Here is a 20,208-nt window from a genome sequence, read left to right on the forward strand (position 1 = left end):
CAAAAGATGCCCAATCATACCACAAAGACACATGTTCAACTATGCTCATAGCAGCATTATTCATAATAGCCAGAACTTGGAAACAACCTAAACACCCCTTAACCAAAGAATGGATAAAGAAAATGTGGTACATATACACAATGGAGTACTACTCAGAAGAGAAAAATGATCACATCATGAAATTTTCAGGCAGATGAATGGAACTAGAAAATATCATCCTGAGTGAAGCAACTCAGACCCCGAAAGACAAACATGGTATGTACTCATTCATAAGTGGATATTTGATGTAAAGCAAAGGATATCCAGGCTAAAATCCACAGCCCCAGAGAAACTAGGTAACAAGGAGGACCCTAAGAGGGATGCATGGGTTGCCCTGGGAAGGTGAAATAGATGAGATCTCCTGAGTGAACTGGGCATGGGGGTGGGGTAGAGGGAGGGGATGGGGGTTGGAAGCATGAGGTATTGAGATGGTTGAATTGGAAGAGGGATGGAGATGGAGAGCAATGAAAGAGATCTCTTGAGAGAGGGGGCCATTATGGGGTTAGGCAGAAACCTGATGCCAGGGAAACTCCCAAGGAATCCACAAGGATGACCCCAGCTAAAACTCCTAGCAATAGTGGACAGGGTGTCTGAATTGGCCCTCTCCTGTAGTCAGACTGGTGACTATTCCAATTGTCATCAGAGAGCCATCATCCAGTAACTGATGGAAGCAGATGCAGAGATCCACAGCCAAGCACTGGGCCGAGCTCCAGGAGTCCAGCTGAAGAGAGGGAGGAAGGACTATATGAGCAAGGGGTGGAGGTCAAGATCATAATGGGAAAACCCACAGAGACAGCTGACCTGAGCTCATGGGAGCCCATAGACTCTAGACCTACAGCTAGGGAACCTGCATGGGACCAACCTAAGCCCTCTGCATGTGGGTGGTAGTTCAGTAGCTTGGTCTGTTTGCGGCTCCTAGCAGTGGGTGCAGGATCTGTCCCTAGCACATGAGTTGGCTTTTTGGAACCTATTCCCTATAGTGGGATGCCTCGCTCAGCCTTGATGCAGCGGGGAGGCACTTGGTCCTGCCTCAATTTGGTATGCCATGCTTTATTGACTCCCATGGGAGGCCTTAACCTTTCTGAGGAGTGGATGGGAAACAGGGTGTAAAGGAGGTGGGGGAGGGGATAGGAGAAGAGGAGGGAGAGGAAACTGTGGTATAAAATAAAACAATTTAATAATAATAATAATAATAATAATAATAAAAGAACAGCCCTCTACCTCTGTACACTGGGCTGGGACTCTGATCATTGCCACACTTACCCCTCATTAGAGAAGTTTCTTCTTATAGAAGATGGGAACTAACACTGAGACCCATAATTGGACAATGTGCAAAGATTGAGTCTGGCACACTCAGTTCTAAACGGGATGTCTTTATTAAGCCCTCCTCTCAAGGCTCAGGGATCCATGTGGAAGAGTATCCAGAAAGACTGTGAGAGCCAGGGGTGGCGGATGCCATAAGGAAACGGCCACACAGCAGTGCTGACGCACAAATGAACTCCGAGACTGTGGCAGCACACACAGGGCCTGCACAGGTTCACGGCCAGAAGGGAAAATGGACAGTCTCGTATGCCTAGCCAAGAAGCTAACTGCAATCGATCCCTGCTGGGAAAGATCAGTATCCTCCAGTGGAGTGCTACTTTGTATGTTAACCAGGGCAGGCCCCGTGCCCAGTTGGCCAGACAAATCGGACTCTGGTTTTTGCGTGCACTGTTTGCTTTGTTTTGGTATTCTTTTTGTCTTCCTGGGTTTTCATTTGTTTTGACATTTGCTTTTGTTTTGCTTTGGAGGGAGGGATGGAGAGAGAGAGAGAGAGAGAGAGAGAGAGAGAGAGAGAGAGAGAGAGAGAGAGATGAATGTTTAGTAGGGAGGGAGGACTTGAGAGAAGCTAGGGGAGAAAAATACGATTAAAATATATGTTGCACATAAAAAATTAAAAGAAAGCATAAATAAACAAACAAACAAACAAACAAACAAACAAAAAAGCCCCACACAAACCAACCATACCATGACTCCCATACTAACTCTTTGTGGAAGGCAGAACTTTACAGTTTATTTGCTCCTCATTTGTTTAGCACATCGTCCTACTTCTCTCTAAATGAATATGGATGTGCACAACACAATATTAACGCCCGTGTTTAAAGAGTGCAGCAGTGCAGACCCAGTGACAGAGTCACTGCTTCTGCCATGGCAAGTGTGTAGTGGACACTGGCTATCAATATCATTATTATCTCAGAAATACACAAAATACAAAACTGACAGGAAACGTACAAACTGTTGACAGTGTCAGCCGACATTACAGAGACTCGACCACGGATCTGAGACAAGCACTGTCAATCATTCTCTGCACTCACAGTGTGCAGACAATAGTGAACAGCAGCAAACCCTCTCGCACACACAGGTATGTGTGAGTTCTCTACTCTCACTTCCCCTTTCAAAATGCCTTTAGCATACTGCTTCAGAGATGCACAGAGTGAAGTTTCTTGTTTATAATATTCATCTCTTACAAGTCCTGCTATTATTTCAAATGCAGCCAGTGAGTCCAAATAACCTCTTTTCCCTGAAAGTCAATCATGAAGCCACTATCATGTGTTCTGCTCTTCATACTGTGTGTACAAAAATCCACAAAGAGTGAGTGCAGGCTACCATACCATAGAAACAGCATGTCACCAGAATACAGCAGCATAGACTATACATAATGAAGAGATGCAAGTTACTGTTGGTCTTTGCTTCTAACCTTACAGGAACCCTTCCAACGTAGCAGGCTACCACAAGGCAGAGAGCCCTTCACCTCTGAGTGACCGCCAGTTTTAGCCTGTAAGGCATTCTCCTAGTTCCACAATGCGTCCCTGTATCAGGGGTCTCTAGGAAATGAAGCCTGTCTTTCTCACCAAAAGCTACAGGGACAAGCATTATGACTAGGAAAATGGCTTGAATTACACCAAACAAAGCAATTAAAAGAAAAATGAGTACTTCTAATAACAGTCAACAAATAAATACCAGTTCTTAATCTTCCTGTTGCTAGTAAACTGCCAAGCCATAAAGTAGTTAAGAGAAATATAGAATTCCTACAGGGTCGCAGATTTTCAGTCTTATCTATAATCCCGTGCTATGGAAGATTAGAGAATGATAAAACTATGAAACTGCATAACCATACTGTGAAACACTTGTCACTCAGCTATAGGAAGGAATGGAGTTCCCACTCATGCTATGACCTCACAAACCTTGAAAACACACTAAGGAAAAGAAGCCTGATGCAAAAGATCACACATTACATAACCCATCTATACAAAATAGTCAGAATGAGAACTCCAGAACCTGAAGGCAGGTGAGCGGCTGTCAGGGGCTAACAGAAGGTAATGGGGTGACTGCTGATGGGAATAAGGTTTCTTTACAGAATGATAATGTTCTGGGATTAGCAGTGATGGCATTCTGTGACTGTGCCAAAACAACACAGTCCACTAAAAAAAACCAGACTATTATCCTAACACATTGTTTCTCAACAGACTTACAAAATCAGGCATCAATTCCATGCTGAAAACACTGGCGAGTGTGGGATCAACTTACCACATGAAGTTTTGACAGTTTTTCCTCAAGGTTCCGCATTTCACAGAGGTTTCTTTTAATCTCTTTCTAGGAATAAAAAGCCTATTAGGTGAGCATCTAAGACCCTAAAGGTAAGATCAGCTGGTCTGCACTCTATCAGTAAGGTCTGGGACTCTAGCCTAACACTCAGCTTCAATGACTAGAGAGTGAAATCAAGATAAAGTGTTCTGTTTAACACTGAATGCCTGTGTGGACTCACTTGTCAAGCAGAAAACCACTTCAACGTTCTCTTCTGAGGCCTTAGCTTTGGGAAGTGAGGGTGGTCCTTTCCTAACCACCCTCGTCACTGCTCTCGGCCTGCTTTTCCCAACCTGGATCTTTCATTACAACTGAGAGAGCAGAATGCCACTGAAACACTGTGACCCAGCAGCAACCTCTGGTTGCAACAAGTTGACATCTGAGGGCCCTGTCAACAGGCCATGAGGAGCCATGTTCATGTACAAAAAGGAGCAGAGAAGAGAGGGAAGAGAGAGAGTGCAGTAATACACTAAAACCAGAAAGGCAGAATCAACACCAGAAGAATTGCATACTCTCACATCTTTCCCCAGGGCCTCACGCATGTGGGGCAAGCACTCTGCGAACTGGGTCACACCCTAACCCACGTCTTCTTTCCAGACTGTTCGTTTAGCTAGGCAGGGTCCCGTGAGAGTCCACACACACTTCAGGACTATTTCCCACGTTTGCAAAAGCTGACAGGACTTGAGCTGTACTCACAGACCGTCTCCTAACGAGTGCACACAGGATGCTTCTCCACTCACACATCCTTTATTTCCATTAGTGTTCTAGCATGTCTGAAGCTTTCACCTCACTGCTTAAGTTAGTTCTTTTTGATGTGTCTGCAAGTGGGATTAATTAATTTGTTGCTTTTTTTTTATTCTTACTATACAGAATTGTACCTGGTGTATGTGTATGTGTGTTTAAGATGCAATTTTGTTGAACTTGTTTATTCTATTTCATTGTGTGCAAATCTTTGGATTTCCACAATTAAGGTCATATCACATATGAACAAAGATTTTTTTATTCTTTCTTTGAAAATTGTATGCCCTTAACTTTTCTGTTTTATTTTTGTATCTAATTGCTGAGAAGGTCTTCCAGTACTATGTTTAATTTAGTTTTATTAAGATACAGTTTCACGATGTATCCCAGATTAACCTAGAACACAACCTTCCTGCTTCAGCCTCCCTGCGAATGCTGGGACATCTAAGCATGCGTCATCACTTCTGACTCCGGACTATGCTAAGCAGAAATAATAAAAGGATCCTAGACTTGTCCCTGATTCTAGAGGAAAAGATTTTAGTCTTTCAGCATTGGGTATGTTTGCTGTGGGCTTATTGATATCTTACTGATAGTTGTCTTATGTTGATATAGTTTCCTTCTGGTTCACCAACGATGGGGTTAGCAATGCCTAACACGAATGCAGTGATACAAACAATGGTCTTCACACTGGGTCCTGTCTACTCTTGGCAGGAAGAGTTCCCAGAGATGCTATCAAGCTATGGGTAAAACCAGTTTTGTTTTCTTCGGTGGTGCTGGAGATGGAGCCCAGGCATGTGGCCACACTAGGCAAGCACTCTATCGCTGAGTTCTACCTCCTTGCACACGGCTTTTAAAGAGCGGCATCTAGTTAGTCAATTTACATACAGTGCTCCTCAAAGATGACTGAGAGCCTACTTGTGGTCTAGGTGTGTGTGAGTTCTCTATTCTCTCTCTCCCTTTCACAACTGCTTTTAGCACACTGCTTCAAACAAATCTCATTCATGTTTTATAAGAACACTTTTTCAAGATTAAAAAGAAAAACCTTTTGAAGCATCAGATACAAAGATCATGAAGGTTAGGCTGGGGCTGGTTGAAGGCTTTATTTTTCTCCCATTCCATTTCATTGAGATGCATTTCAAATATTGTCAGCACTGTGAAATACCTGCCATTTTGACCTAGTGATTACTAACAATGGGAATGATAATGCCATGAGGAGGAAGATTGTAACAGTGATCCTTACAGCCACGGAATTAAAAAAAGAAATTCACACTTTTTTGTTTTGTTTTTGTTTTTTGTTTGTTTGTTTTTTCGAGACAGGGTTTCTCTGAGCAGTTTTACACCTTTCCTGGAACTCACTCTGTAAACCAGGCTGGCCTCGAACTCACAGAGATCCGCCTGCCTCTGCCTCCCGAGTGCTGGGATCAAAGGCGTGAGCCACCTCCGCCAGGCCACATGTTTTTATTCTAGGCCAGTATGATACTGATCATAAAAAGACACCAAGTATAAAATGTTAAAATGGGTACAATTTTGTGAGACTTTAAGGAAAAAAGGTCACTTGGACGCACTGGCTGCCGCACTGTAAATAACAGTCAGACTTGTAAGAAAGCAATATTATATTATAAACAAGACATTTCACCCTGTGTATGTTCTCAGTGGAAAGATGACCAATGGTAGCTGCCAACTATAAAGTCTGTAAGGAAAACATTTACAAAATCCCTTTAAGGGCTGGGGAGATGTCTCAGTGGAGAACACATGAACTGCACAAACTTAATGACCCGAGTTCGGATATGACCCAAGAACCCCTATGAAATCCGGGCAGGCATGGCAACCACCTCTCATCCCAGCACTAAGGAGTCAGAGCTGGGATCCGTGGGCAAGCTCACAAGCTAGACACAGCCAGCTCTGGGTTCAGGAACAAACCCTGCCTCAATAAATAAAGGAGCAGTGACTGAGGCAGACAGCCAACATCACCTTCAGGCCTCCATACACATGTTCACCAATGCATATACACATGCCTATACACGTGAACACACATACACACAACATGATATAAACATATACTCACATGCAAAAATAATCTTTCAAGGATTCTGGAGCTAAGTCTGACAAGAGGACAAACTTCAGAGATAAGATGACAAGGATGGAGGCCACAGAGGAAATCAGGACCGGGTGTGGACATTTACTCTAGGCACAGATTCAGGAAAACTAAACCAACTAGGGCAAAGGCCACCTTTTAAAGGTGAGAACAGCATTTAAGAAAACCTTGGATTATTAAACACAGAGCCACGCCCCCACTGAGCAAACCCCAAAGCTGAGCACGACTATCCCAACTACTGACTATCCCGAGTGAGATCCCCCAGCTCAGACGCAGTGTCACCTTTGCCTCCCCGAGCTCCTTGTCCGCGGTCTCCAGCACTTCCTCTTTATGCCTTTCCATCTGCTGTGCAAGCTGGTCGATTTCGGTCAGCTCCTGGCAGAGCTTCTCATTTCGGTTACTCAGGTTCACGACCTCGCTTGTCACCGTCTCCTTGGTCTCCGTGAGCTCCTGAATGTGCTTCTCCAGTTCTTTATTTGCTTGCTGAAGGAAGTCAACCTGTATCCAACATGCAAGTGCAGTGATAAAGTCTACAAACGGAAAATTATCTGATACTCTGAACTTTCAACCTAAAGTTCTAAACACTGTATTGAAAAGATCCTGCAGTTAAATCCAGCTGTCTTTTTTATGTGTAATTCTAAATACTATTTTTTTTTTTTGCCAAACTGACAATGTATACCTTAGTGAAAATATATGTCCACTGGCTTTGATTTTTCAAACAGAGAAGAGAAGGATAAGAAATTTGTGCGAACTTGTTCCCAACAGAGCTCTAAAATATGACAAGACTGTAACAATGGCACTAGCTTGTGCTGCCCAATATAGCAGCCCCTAGCATCTAGATGCAGCTGCTGAGCACCTGAAGTACGGTGGGTCTAAACTTTACTATAAAAGTAAAGTGCATGAGGCTTCCAAGTTCTGGGGTTTTGTTGTTGTTTTAGGAATGTAAAACTATTACATGCTGAAATGAAGTTCTGGATATATTGGGATAAATACATTGTTTACAATGATAATGTATTTTACCTGTCTGGATTCACGTTTCCATTGGACAGTGTATTTGAACACACTCCACATGGCTACACACAGACAGCCCAGCATATCTAAACTTCCAAGTTCATGTGTCACACCTTAAAGAGCTCATCTGCTGCTTTATCTTCTGGTCACAGCTTGGTGCAAGCACACACAGGCTGCATGCTTTGTTACTATTTCTTGGCAGTGCTGAGGACTGGACTTGGGACTTGCATGTTACACAAGCCTTTTACTACCAAACTATATTCTCACCCCATTAATATACCAATAATACATTACATGTTAATATATGCTATATATAATATGTATGTAAAGTATAAAGTAATATTGTGAATCATATAACATATAGACAGTATGTATACTCTATAACATATAGTATATATAATCATATGTATGTCTTAAAATCATCTTTTACAGAATAAAATAATCATTAAGTTTTTAAAAGTACAGAGCCATCAAGAATTCCCAACGCACAAAGATAAACTTTGTTAGTATATTTTAAAATACCCCTTCTCAGTTTTCTCTCCCTATTTATATATTTTGTTGTTGTTTTGTTCTTTTAAGATAGGGTCTCATGTAATCCAAGTTAATCTTGACTATGGGGCTGAGGCTGGCCATAAACTGATCTTCCTGCCTCTCTCCCTCCCAAGTGCAAGATTAGAGTAGTGTATTACCATGTCTCACTCATTCATGAGACTAAAGAACAAACTGAGGGCCCTGCCCAAGGTTTATGGTCTTCCTTTAAGTTTGGAACACTAGACCAACCTTACTGCTACCTTATTAATATCCTGATTTCTCAGAGCTACCCTTTATTTCTGCTCCATCAGACACTCCCCAGAGCCAGGCTAGCGGTGAACACCTTTAATCCCAGCACTTTGGAGGCAAAGGCAGATGGATCTCTGTGAGTTCAAGGCCAGCCTGGTCTACATAGAGGGTTTTAGGCCAGCCAAGGCTATATAGTGAGACCCTGTCTCAAAAAGAAGAAAACAAACAAAAACTTCCTTAGAAATAATACTTTAGTGAACAAGTCTGTCACTTTTATAAACCCACAGAAAATTATAAAAAACCTCAGATTTTTATATGCTTAAAAAACAATCCTAACAGCCATTACCTGAATATTTAAGTGGGCAATAAGCTTTTCGTTGGTTTTATTTCTAGTCTCCAGAGACAGGACATCAGGGGAACGACCACCATCCAAAGCAAGTGACAGCCGTTTAATTTCTCGTTCTCTTAGTTCAATCTGAGGACATAAATTGTAATTTCTGTTGATCAAACTGGTTGTGAAGAAATCCTTCACCCTGCACTTTCATTTAGATACTTCCTTATATCCCAACAATGCATGCGAGCAGCTACCATTTATACTGGAATCCACACATGTGTGAAAACACAGCACATACCAATGTTAACAGTATCAACACAGCTCTTACTAGTGCTTCTATGGAATTAGTTCTAGTTGAATTTTTGAGGTTTTTTTTTTTCTCTCCTCTAAAATTAGGCAAGTGTTTAATATGAAGAGAAATGTCTTGGTAGATTATACACATGTTCAAGGACTGGACTAATGCTGACATACTTCAGTGCTTGTCAGAATGAGGGAAGGAAAACACTAAAAACTGAGTTACTATCAAATTCAACATTAAAAAGGATATGAAATGGGGTGAATTTAATTATTATTCACATATCACCAAAAGATGACCATTAACCATAACTCGACACCAATGTACATGCAAGAATTGGAAAAATGCGTGTACACACACACACACACACACACACACACACACACACACTTTTGTTTTCCCCAAAAATAGAAAAAAAAAAAAAACGAAGATTCAATTCAACAATTACTGAACACACACTGAGCTATACAAGGATGATTAAAACAACAGACTCTGACTTCCAGGAACAGAGAACATAACAGGGAGTACTAGCAGGCACCCCAACAGTTGCCAGATAACAGTCTTCAACAGAAGAGGGAATGAGATGGTCCATGACTGCACCAACACTTGAAGGGATGAAGTGGCCCACTCTGCATCCTGTGCCTATGAAGTCACCAAAGACCTTGTTAATACAGGATGTCCATAAAGGCTATAACAATGCTGTATCCAAAAAATGAGGTGTTCCAGACAGTGATACCAATGCACAAAACCATGGGAAATATCAGAGGCAACAGAGATGGTTCAGCATGACTGGACTCTAACATGCCAGGAAGCTCATCCCTGGACAGAAGTGTGAAGAATTGAGCATTGAACTAAATAAAACAATCCTGTAGCCCAGTGATCCACCCTCTCAGAATGCCTCTGTTGCAGTTTTCTCAAAATTCTGTGTCCAGAACAGCTTCAAAGCTGCTAGCTGAGATGGTCCAGCCTCACAGACTATCAAGCCAAGACTTCAGATAAGCTCTACACTTTCCTAACACACAGAGACTAAACAAAAAATAATATAGCTCTCCCAAACTGACCATTGTCCCAGATTTCTCAGGGATCTCTGGAGATGCTGTCACCCCCCAGACAACAGGAAGCAGGCTAGAGAACACGAAGCCCACACTACCAAGAGGTAGGGTGGATGGTTTTTGGTCACTTAATGGAATGTGGTTATTTATCATTGTTTAGGAGGGTTGGTTACAAGTTGTCGGTCATGGTCAGGGAGAAAGCTAAACAAAGGAGATTAGATTCAGGGATCTTGTTCTAGAAAGAAAAGGGGATATAGAAATGATAGAATAAAGGGTGGATTACTGAATCTCCTTTTGAACTAAAAAAGCAAATACTAGTCTTAAATATTTTACATTGGTTGGATTTTTGTATGTTGATGCAAATTTAAGGTTATTTTCATTATACTGTCTATATGTTTGTACTCTTGTTTAAGTTTTAGTTCCTATGCAGCTCAGTTAACAATGTAACATGAATTTCTAGTCCTTGAAAGTTATTATTACAAACTTTTAGTTCCTATGCAGCTCAGTTAACAATGTAACATGAATTTCTAGTCCTTGAAAGTTATTATTACAAACTTTTAGTTCCTATGCAGCTCAGTTAACAATGTAACATGAATTTCTAGTCCTTGAAAGTTATTATTACAAACTTTTTAAGATAATAAAGAAACGCATGTTAGTAGTTAGTCACCTATTACAATCACACTTGTAGTTATGTTGGGTATGTTTTCAAGGTCAGAGATATATTTTAGATAGACAGGTGGTCTCCAAATATTTCAGAGACCTACAGTATATGGCATTTAAGATGTTTTGATAACATAAAGCATTTCATGACAGCAAGACACATCTGTTCCTGACAGCACCAATTTATTTCAAAAAAGGATGAAGGGCATCCAAGAACCTCCATATGGTGTTTGCTTTCTTTGTGTCAAAGCTAGTCACTGAGCAAAAAACTGCCCTTACCTTGACTGCTGACAGTATGCTGTCCAAATTGGACAAGCAGGACACAAAAGAAAGTGACTGCGAAACTTTGCCAAGACAAGGTGGGACAGTCCTTCAAAATTCCTGCTTCACAAAAAAGTCTGTCATATATTCTAGGCCTGTAGGCCGAAGATGGATGTCCCAATGTTGCAGAGGAACCTTGGATGGCTGTCAGGCAGCCAGATGTCTGTCATTTCTGTAGTTTTAGAAGTTGCTTGCTCTGTACTTCCTTTTTACTCAAGGGAATATTATGTCTTTCTGGGGTCTTTGATGGGGCTGAAAAGTAGATAGTTATACAGTTTTCCTTGTTACTAAATTCAATAAAGAAACTTACAAAAGAGATGTGAAGTTTATAAGGTTGAGAAACATTAAAGCTTAAGTCATTTATCTAAAAAGATGTTTTAAAATCTAAAAAGATATTTTTAGAATGGTAATACAAATTAGGATAGAAAATGGTTTAGATATAAAACTTTGGACTCATCAAGATAAGAGATAATAGAGTAATTCCTCCAAATTTGCCAAATAGAAATGGATTTGACATTGTAAATTTAATTTTTCCTTGTTAACGATTCTTAATGTATATAATTTTACTATATTAGAGTTAAAATCTTTCCTTTTTATTTAGACAAAAAGGGGGAATGTTGTGGGATATGTGTACCCTGTGTAAAGGTGTATTGCTATGACTGGTGTAATAAAAAGCTGAATGCCCAATAGCTAGGCAGGAGGTATAGGTGGGACTTCTAGGCAGAGAGGACTCTGGGAAGAAGAAAGGCAGAGTTGCCAGCCAAATGTAGAGGAAGCAGGATGGGTAATACAGAGATGAGGTAATAAACCACATGCCATAATGTAGATTTTAAAAATATGGGTTAATTGAAGTTACAAGGACTAGTTAGGAATAAGCCTAAGCTAAGGCCAAGCATTCACAATTAATAATAAGTTTCTGTGTCATTATTTGTGAGCTGGAGGTCCCGAGGAGAAAGTACTGCTAACAACACCCTGTCCGTTAAGTCTTAGGAGACCTTGAGTACAGATATTACTACTTAAAGGTAAAAACAGGAAGCTGAAACAAGGCAATGCCCAGAGAACGTGGGGACAGATGGTCAGAGGAGGAAGGGAATAACCAATGGGCTGCTCTCATTGCTTTCAGTTCCGGGCTGTGAGCACGCTGGGTAAGTGCCTCCCACTGAGCTGACCCCAGTCCGCACAGCCCGAAATATGTTCTGAGAGAAACAAACGCAAGCAAAAGAGGAATCAGTAACAGAGAGGACTCAGCTAAGATGGATGAACAGTCAACAGTACTGTAATCAGAACGGCCAAGCAATGTCCTCCAAACACGTCAGCCACCTCAGAGGCAGCAAGGTTTGGGCAGTTTCTGTTCATAAAGTACTTGGGAAAATGTGGCTATAAACTGAAAAATAACAATGATATTCAATTTGTGGTGGTTTTTTTTTTTTCCTTTTTCTGCTATGCTAAGAATTGAATCCAGTGCCTAATGCTAGGCAAGTTCCTTACCCCTAAACCACACCCCAGTATAAAAATTTGATACTTTTTAGTACAGTGGTTCTCAACCTTCCTGATGCTGCTGCTACCTTTATAGTTCCTCATGTGGAACTATATATTACTTTTGTTGCTAACTCTTAACTGTAATTTTGCTACTGTTTTGTTGTTGTAAATATCTGACATGCAGGATATTTGCTATGTGACCCTGTGGGAGTGTCACTGATCCCAAGTGGGTTATGACTCACAGGTTGAGAAGCAATGCTTTAGTATCTTCATAAAGGAGGTTTGGGGGTTTGGGGGTTTTGTTTGTTTGTTTGTTTCATTGTTTTTGTTTTTTTGGTTTGACAATATTAGAACTTCCTTTAACTCCTTTCTAATCCAAATAATTTTCAAAGTACTTTACAAACTAGGAGTTTACCAACATATTAGGTACATATAGAGTTACATGTACAGATCATGCAAAAACAAATACAGCCATGTACATGAGGGAAAGAAAGGTGCTGTTCAAGCCAGAGGCCAGCACACAGGGCTGGAGCACAAGTGCTGTGGTTATGATCTCAGGCACCTGCTGAGCCCCTGCTCCTCAGGAAACTGTCACACTGCAGAAATGCTTCCAGAGGAGCCACACGGAGACATACCAACCCAGAAGAGGAACAGTCAAAGGTTTCTATTCAGTGAAAAAGAAATGAATAGAAAAATAATAAAACAATTATTTTTCTTCTGTGTTTTTTTAAAAAATATTTATTTATAGTGTGTGTGTGTGTGTGTGTGTGTAATAAATGGATGTCAGAGGACAACTTTCAGGAGTCGGTTCTCTCCCTCCACCGTATGGGTCCTAGAGATCAAACTCATGTGGTCAGGCCTGGTGACATGCACCTCTGCCTGCTGAACCACCTAGTTGGCCCTCTTAACAAATATAAAACATTTAAGTATAATTATGAAAGTATGTTGTCATACTTAAATAAAATTATTCTTGAGATGAACACAGTAACACACAATTTTTATTTGGGGCAATTTTTTTTTAATTCAGGGAAATAGATACTTTAAATAAAAGAAAACTAAAATTACTGCTCACCTCAGTGAATGATGAAGGGAATGGAACAAGTAGTCTAGAGCTACTCTTCCTACTAACTCGACTAACAAGCTTTTTGAAAAAGATAAAAGCTGCATTAAAACTAGGAATCTGTAATATCAAGGATCAGACAATTGTACCCATGATCAGAGCACACACATCTCAAGGCAGACACACAAACAAGCAACCTCCTACCTGCTTGCTGTAATTTCTCACTCCGGTTTCCATCAGCGCTAACTTCTCCTGCAGCTGGTGGACTTCTTCCTGGAGTTCCTGAATCCTGAAACATGTAGAACCAATGTCAGCATATGTGACCACTTTGGTTAAAAAACAAACACGAAAGTGATTGTTGTTGCATAAAACCCCACTTCCGGCTTTGGGGGGTGGGGAGGGAGATGCAGTTCTGTGCTGAAGTGTACTAGAGCCTCAGAATAAATACAGTACATCACCTTGGAGAGCTAATTTTATAGAAGAAGATACCAAAATTGAGAGGCAAGTGATTTGAACCTCAGACTCATCATGCATTATATCACCTCACTGTTCTGTTGGGTCCTTCAAGCAACTCTGAGGTATTGGAAACTCAAGGTCTAGATCAAAATTCACAACATCACTAAGTGAATCAAGGAAGAAGTGTGTGTCTTCTGACCCTAACCAACCCTGTGCTGCCTACTAAACTACTTTATATTTCTGGAGAGGAGAAAACTGAGCAGACAGCTATTTTCTAAGGGACCCCAGCAAAGCCTGCTTTTCCGAAAACCTGTAAGCTCTAACAGAATCAAGACTTCGTCCAAACCATCTGAACTCCACATGGATTCCACAGTCTCAATATGGCATAACCTACTTTTGATGGGAAAAACCTGAAGTGGGTCTGCTTTAAAGAGAAATTTTCTGTGAGCTGCAATAAGTAGGTTGCAGAGAGCTCACCCCAACACTTATTGAAGGCAAAAGTCTCTACTGATCTAAGGATAAGAACATGTATGCAAGCACTCTAAGATCAGTGCAGGAGACTGTATGCAAACAGTGTATGTGGACAGACACGGGAGACTGATGGCACTTGTACAATGTAAACAATTCTTTGAATACTACTGCCTGGGAGCCTAGCCATAATTTTAACAGATGAGCAAACCACAAAAGGTCAAGGGAGACACATAAACACAAGCACGTAGTATTAGTACAGAATAAATGATGGGAGTGTCTTCAGCAGACCTCAACCAATGCTCTTTTAGATGTTACGAGCGGCTGAAACCTCTGTATTCTCCACATGAGCCACAAGTCCTCACCTGCACTGGCTCCCCACACACCCCACAGTGTCCCTGGAGCTTGTCTCTTGCCCTTAAAGCCCCATCACTCTCTCAGTGACATCTGGACTGCATGCATTTCCAAGTAGCAGCATGACCTTACTCTGACAATCTCAGGGCACGTGCTCAAGGCTTTCCCTAGAGGCCTAAGGAACAGTTAATTAAATGGAATTTGGGTCTGACTCTGATTTATATAAGGAAATATAAATATAGGGCTAAAGAATGCATGAGAGAAGGATTTCAGATCAAGATAGCAATCTATTCATGTCCAGCTGGCATTTTGCTAGAAGTCTGAAGCAGTAAAGATTCCAGTAAAAGTTAACCTACTTAGATGGAACTGAATGTCAAAGTGACTCTATTTGAAATAGGTTCCTAACAGCAATAAGTTACGGTACAGCAAGTATGGGCAGAACCTTAGATGCATGCCTTATTTGAAGACAGAGTTTTTAAACAAGTAGAAAAGCCAGGTGGTGGTGGCACCCGCCTTTAAGCCCAGCACTTGGGAGGCAGAGGCAGGTAGATCTCTGTGAATTCGAGGCCAAGCTGGACTACCAGGTGAGTTCTAGGAAAGGTGCACAGCTACACAGAGAAACCCTGTCTCAAAAAACAAAACAAAAATAACAAAACAAAACAACAACAACAAAAGGAACAATTAACAAGCCCAAACCTTCCCACTAAACACCTTACAATGCAGCTAGTGATCAAACAAGCCAACAAATGTTGTGGGATAGCTGTACACTGTGTGAAGATATATTGCTGTGAATGGTTTAATAAAGAGCTGACTGGCCAATAGCTAAACAAGAGGTTATAGGTGGGACTTCGGGCAGAGAGAGGAGTAGGAGGTGATGGAGGCTCCTGAGAACAGCCTGGAAACATGGAGAGGAAACAGAAGGCGCAAGATGGAAGACAGGTAATGCCACATGATAGAATGCAGATTGATATACATGGGTTAATTTAAGTTTTAAGAGCTAGTTAGGAAGGCTAGAGACGAGTTTTCATAATTAGTAAGAAGGCTCTTTGTCATTATTTGGAAGCTGGCTGGCAGGACAGAAAAAGACTAGTTACAAACAAAGATGCAGCTGAAGAAGATGATGACGATTGAACTCAGGTCCCTGAGCACACTATGCATACTTCCACCATCCCCAACTCAGCAAAGAAGTATGTAACAAACCTGTTATCAGCTACTTGCAGGAGGTCCGCAATGTATGGGTCCTCTGGCTGAGGAACTGGGTACGAACTGACCTCAGAGGGTGGGGCTGGTTCATCAATTTGCATCCTCTGGCGCCTAAACGCAATGTTTCTTTTCTTGCCACCTAAGAATGCAGATGTACATCTTACAATTCAAGGAGAACAGAACACTTTTCTAAGTACTGAACAGCACAGATCAACCTTCTATTATACAGTGGGCTCATCTGTAAATATTCATCCCGATCTCTGACTGAGCAATGTATTTCTCAAACATTTAATAAGGCTATAAAACAAGTTTTCTATGCCTGCAGGCTTGGCATACGCACACAGGTTTAAACTATCCCTTGCCTAGACTAGATTTCGGCAGGATTAAAATCTGAGTGTGCTGCAGTGGTCAATGTCATGAGCTAAAATATCACCATCAGACAACTGTCAGAGGAAGGCCGGCAGTAAGAACTAAACTACACATGCTTATGAACAGATAACTGGAGCCTGGGAGATTGCTCAACAGGTAATGTGCTTGTCATTCAAGCATGAGGATCTGAGTTCCATCCCCAGAAACCAGGAAAAAAAATTCAGTTGTGGTGCCATGCCTGTAATCCCAGCACTTGAGAGGTAGAGACAGGTAGATACAGCCTAATAGGCAAGCTCAAAGTTCAGTGAGAAACCTTGTCTCAAAACAGTCAGGTGGAAAGCAACAGAGGAAGGAATCAGAAGTTGACTTCTGGTCTACATGTGCACACGCACACATTCCTACATATGCACAAACATACAAAGAGCACATAATTGAAACTCCAAAGAGCATAACTAAAATATAATAGGACGTCACCTGTAATCCAGTCATACTATAATCTGAATGAGTACTCAACACCTCTCTAATTATCTTTGTCGGTGGCAGGAATGTTTTTAAATAGATTGATTGATCTTGGGGTTGTATAAAACTTATAACCCAATTACTTTTTTCAGCAGCTGGAAATATTAGAGATGCATTTTTTAAATGAATAGATTCTCATGAAAAAGAAACACAGGCCAGTCCGTCTTCAGGAGCTCGCCAGCCAACTGGGTTTGGGGTGGAGAAGACTCACCGGGAGTTTGTACTACAGCCTGTAGATTCTTTTCTTGAAGTTGTTGGATTTTCTCATTCTTCGCTTTGCTCTCTTTCTCTAGGAGTCTGAGCTTATGGACGTACTGGTTGTTCAGAAATTTCAGATCAGCTGTCTCATGTGAGCACTTTTTCAATGCAGTTTTCAACTCTTAAAAGTGGGAAAGATGATAGACAGATAACTTTAAACATGGAGACATCCATACCAAGCTGAGAGGTGCCACCTGTGCCTTACAGGTGGATGAAGCCAAATGCACTTCCTACCGCTAACACATCTGCACATAAGCCGCTAATCACAAAAAGCAACTTTATTTTATTGTATATGACTCATGTGTACCATGGCTTTGATCCAGTAAGTCAACTTTAAGCTAAAGAATTATTGAGTATAAAGTTTATAGTAAGATACCAAGCCGGGCGGTGGTGGCGCACGCCTTTAATCCCAGCACTCGGGAGGCAGAGCCAGGCGGATCTCTGTGAGTTCAAGGACAGCCTAGACTACAAAGTGAGTTCCAGGAAAGGTGCAAAGCTACGCAGAGAAACCCTGTCTCGGAAAAAGAAAAAAAAAGATACCAAATAATTACTCTTTACCTTCGCAACCTACTGACTGGCTCAACACTGTCTAACAAGTGTGGCACGGCTTTCACCTATTCCTTCCTTCTCAGTACGACAAACAACAGCCGCTTCATGAAGAGGCTTCCATTCCGCCAGTTACTATTCTTCATACCAATTTCAAACCAGAACCATAATCCACATATAGTGAGGACTGTCGTGGCTATAGACTGCACACTTATTTCCACTCTCAAGCATTCTTCAATACATCTTCCTGTATTTAGGGAGCGACTAGTGGGACTACCAGTTTCTTCATAAAGGATTTTAAAAGGAGACTTTCGCCTTTTCCACTAATAAAACAAAGAGGACAGGAATCCTGCAGTTTACAAAATCATCAGTGTGTCACGTACCTTTAATGTGCTGGTCTGAGTATTCTCTCAGCTTCATTAACTCCAGATACAACTCATTATTCTCCCTGCTCAGTCTTGCATTCTCAAGTTTATAAGGTTCCAAAACAAAGTCGAAGTTGGCACTTTCCTTCTCGGCCTTGGTCGAGGCCAGCCTGCACTGTCGCAAGCTTTCTGTCGTGTGGACCAGATCGCTGGAGTTGAAGTTAGAAAAACCGCAAATGCAAGGAAACACTCTATTAGTCTTCCAGTCACTTCAATTTCTTCAAAGGCTTAAATATAATGTTAACGCTAAGTAATATCAAATTTACAAGAAGAATGAGCAGTTAGAGTCTTTCAAGGTATCAAAAGGTCCTCAAAAGTTTCTCAAAACAAGCTAACTATAAGTTATAAAATACAAACACATCAAATTGTTGTTTTCTTCCCCAGTTCTGAAAGCACTTTCAATGATATTTTTACCTTCAGTTTAAAAATCCCATTGTTTAGCAACATCCGATTTGGGCTCCCAACAAAATGAGTTACCACGTCAAGTCACTGTTCAAGTTCCCCTCTTGCTCATTCTCGGGGTCTGTGGAACCCGTGAAACTGGCTTTTCATTGAGTAAATATGTACTGATTGCTGTCGCTACTTCCAGGAAGACAGCAAACCAGAATCACGCTCTTACCTCTAAGAACAGTCACTCACTACATGTTTAGTGAGGAGAAAACACACACACACAGAATGCACTTATTAATGAAGAACCATTATCGAACACACATAGCACACGATGAACCACACATTCTGTGCTTACGATATGAGCAATCTACAGCAACTGTAAGTGATCGTATCTTGTGAAGTTCGCAATGATGGGACAAAAACAAGATGACAGTGACTGGAAAATGCAGCGATGTGGCTGTCCCACACAGTACGGAGAGCAGGACGGTGAGGACAAGGGCGAGGGCGGGGAGGGAGGATGGGGAGGGAGGACCCACGACAGCAAAGGAAGTAGTGAACTGAGACAGCAGGCTGAGAGGAGTACTGTGTGGTTCAACACGTGGGAGACAGAGCATCAGGAAATGAACCAAGACACTGGCTCAGGAGAGATGTGGGGGCTCATATCCAAGGTCACAAATTATCATTATCCGTTCTCTGCTTTTTACTCATAGTCCTACTAATCACCCTTCTTAAATACCTGCTCCAATCTCAAACCTGCTATAGCTCTTCTGGAGGACAGGAAATGGCCAGGAGCCTCTCAGTTAAGGTGACACGGGACAGTAATAACAACAAATCAGAGAGCTCTCTAGAATAACAGAAATGAAAGACCAGCTTGGCAGACACAGAACCTCCTGGAACATTGGGTGGGAGTACAGCTCAAAGGTAGAGCGCCTGCCCAGCACACTCAAGGCCATGTTCAGTCCTCACCAGGGCAAAGGATAAAGACCAATGACAAGACAGAAGAGGGAAAAGTGCCTCTGACCCCTGTGCCTTTCGGGGGAACCCTCAGAAATGGGGACCTGGAAGAGCACAGTGAGCATGACAATCCCTAGTGTTCTGCACCGTGAAGGCCCTGTGTGGGGGACAAGGCTCTGGACAGAAGAGAGAAGAGACAAGCTTCAGCGGACTTACAGGATTCCCCAAAGGCCACTTGCCGCTTTACTGAAGCAGGAAGGTCAGCCACAAACCCAGGACATGGATTAAGGATTATAGACATTTATATCTGTATTTTTATCTTTACCTGAAAAGCTTTTCTACCAAAGGCAGACTCTCCACCGTCAGAGTCTGACGGTAGCCCAGCTGGTCTAGCCTTTTCCTAATGTTAACATACTTCCTTTCCGCGGCTGTGGTCATTTTGTCTTTCCAAACCAGATTTAGTCACTCTCCAAAATTAAAGTCCTAAAAGAGAGGATTAAAACACAGCTGTTAAAATTTCACAGTAAGAGAAATTCCTTTAATATGAAAGAATTATTTTGTTTCTTTTCAGGTAGTCATTATCCTGTAATATTAACATTGATTTAAATCCAATACATATGATCTCTATGTTCCTACATTAAAACATGAATTTCTTTATAAACCCGAATGTAAAAGTTAAAACAATGAAGATTCTAGAAGAAAAAACAAAGACTTCCCAGAGGCAGGCAGGGGATCCTTAAATGAAACTGTTTTCTTACATGTGGACAGCATCCAGACA

The 20,208-nt window shown here is 41.5% G+C and overlaps 1 protein-coding gene across 2 annotated transcripts in view; it reads right to left on the reverse strand.

Annotated features, from left to right (window-relative positions):
• Cep135 (centrosomal protein 135) overlaps positions 1-20,208 on the reverse strand; it is a 62,137-nt gene that overhangs the window by 39,469 nt on the left and 2,460 nt on the right. For both annotated transcript variants that reach the window (XM_036201193.1, XM_036201194.1), the window contains exons 2-9: positions 19,756-19,913; positions 18,045-18,235; positions 17,069-17,236; positions 15,967-16,108; positions 13,693-13,777; positions 8,634-8,762; positions 6,779-6,994; positions 3,607-3,672 (exon numbers count right to left, since the gene is read on the reverse strand). In XM_036201193.1, coding sequence (XP_036057086.1) covers positions 3,607-3,672; positions 6,779-6,994; positions 8,634-8,762; positions 13,693-13,777; positions 15,967-16,108; positions 17,069-17,236; positions 18,045-18,235; positions 19,756-19,868 — 1,110 coding nt within the window. In that variant the 5' untranslated portion in view covers positions 19,869-19,913. The remainder of the gene's footprint in view (positions 1-3,606; positions 3,673-6,778; positions 6,995-8,633; positions 8,763-13,692; positions 13,778-15,966; positions 16,109-17,068; positions 17,237-18,044; positions 18,236-19,755; positions 19,914-20,208) is intronic.

Source organism: Onychomys torridus, chromosome 10, assembly GCF_903995425.1.
Source record: "Onychomys torridus chromosome 10, mOncTor1.1, whole genome shotgun sequence".
NCBI lineage: Eukaryota > Metazoa > Chordata > Mammalia > Rodentia > Cricetidae > Onychomys > Onychomys torridus.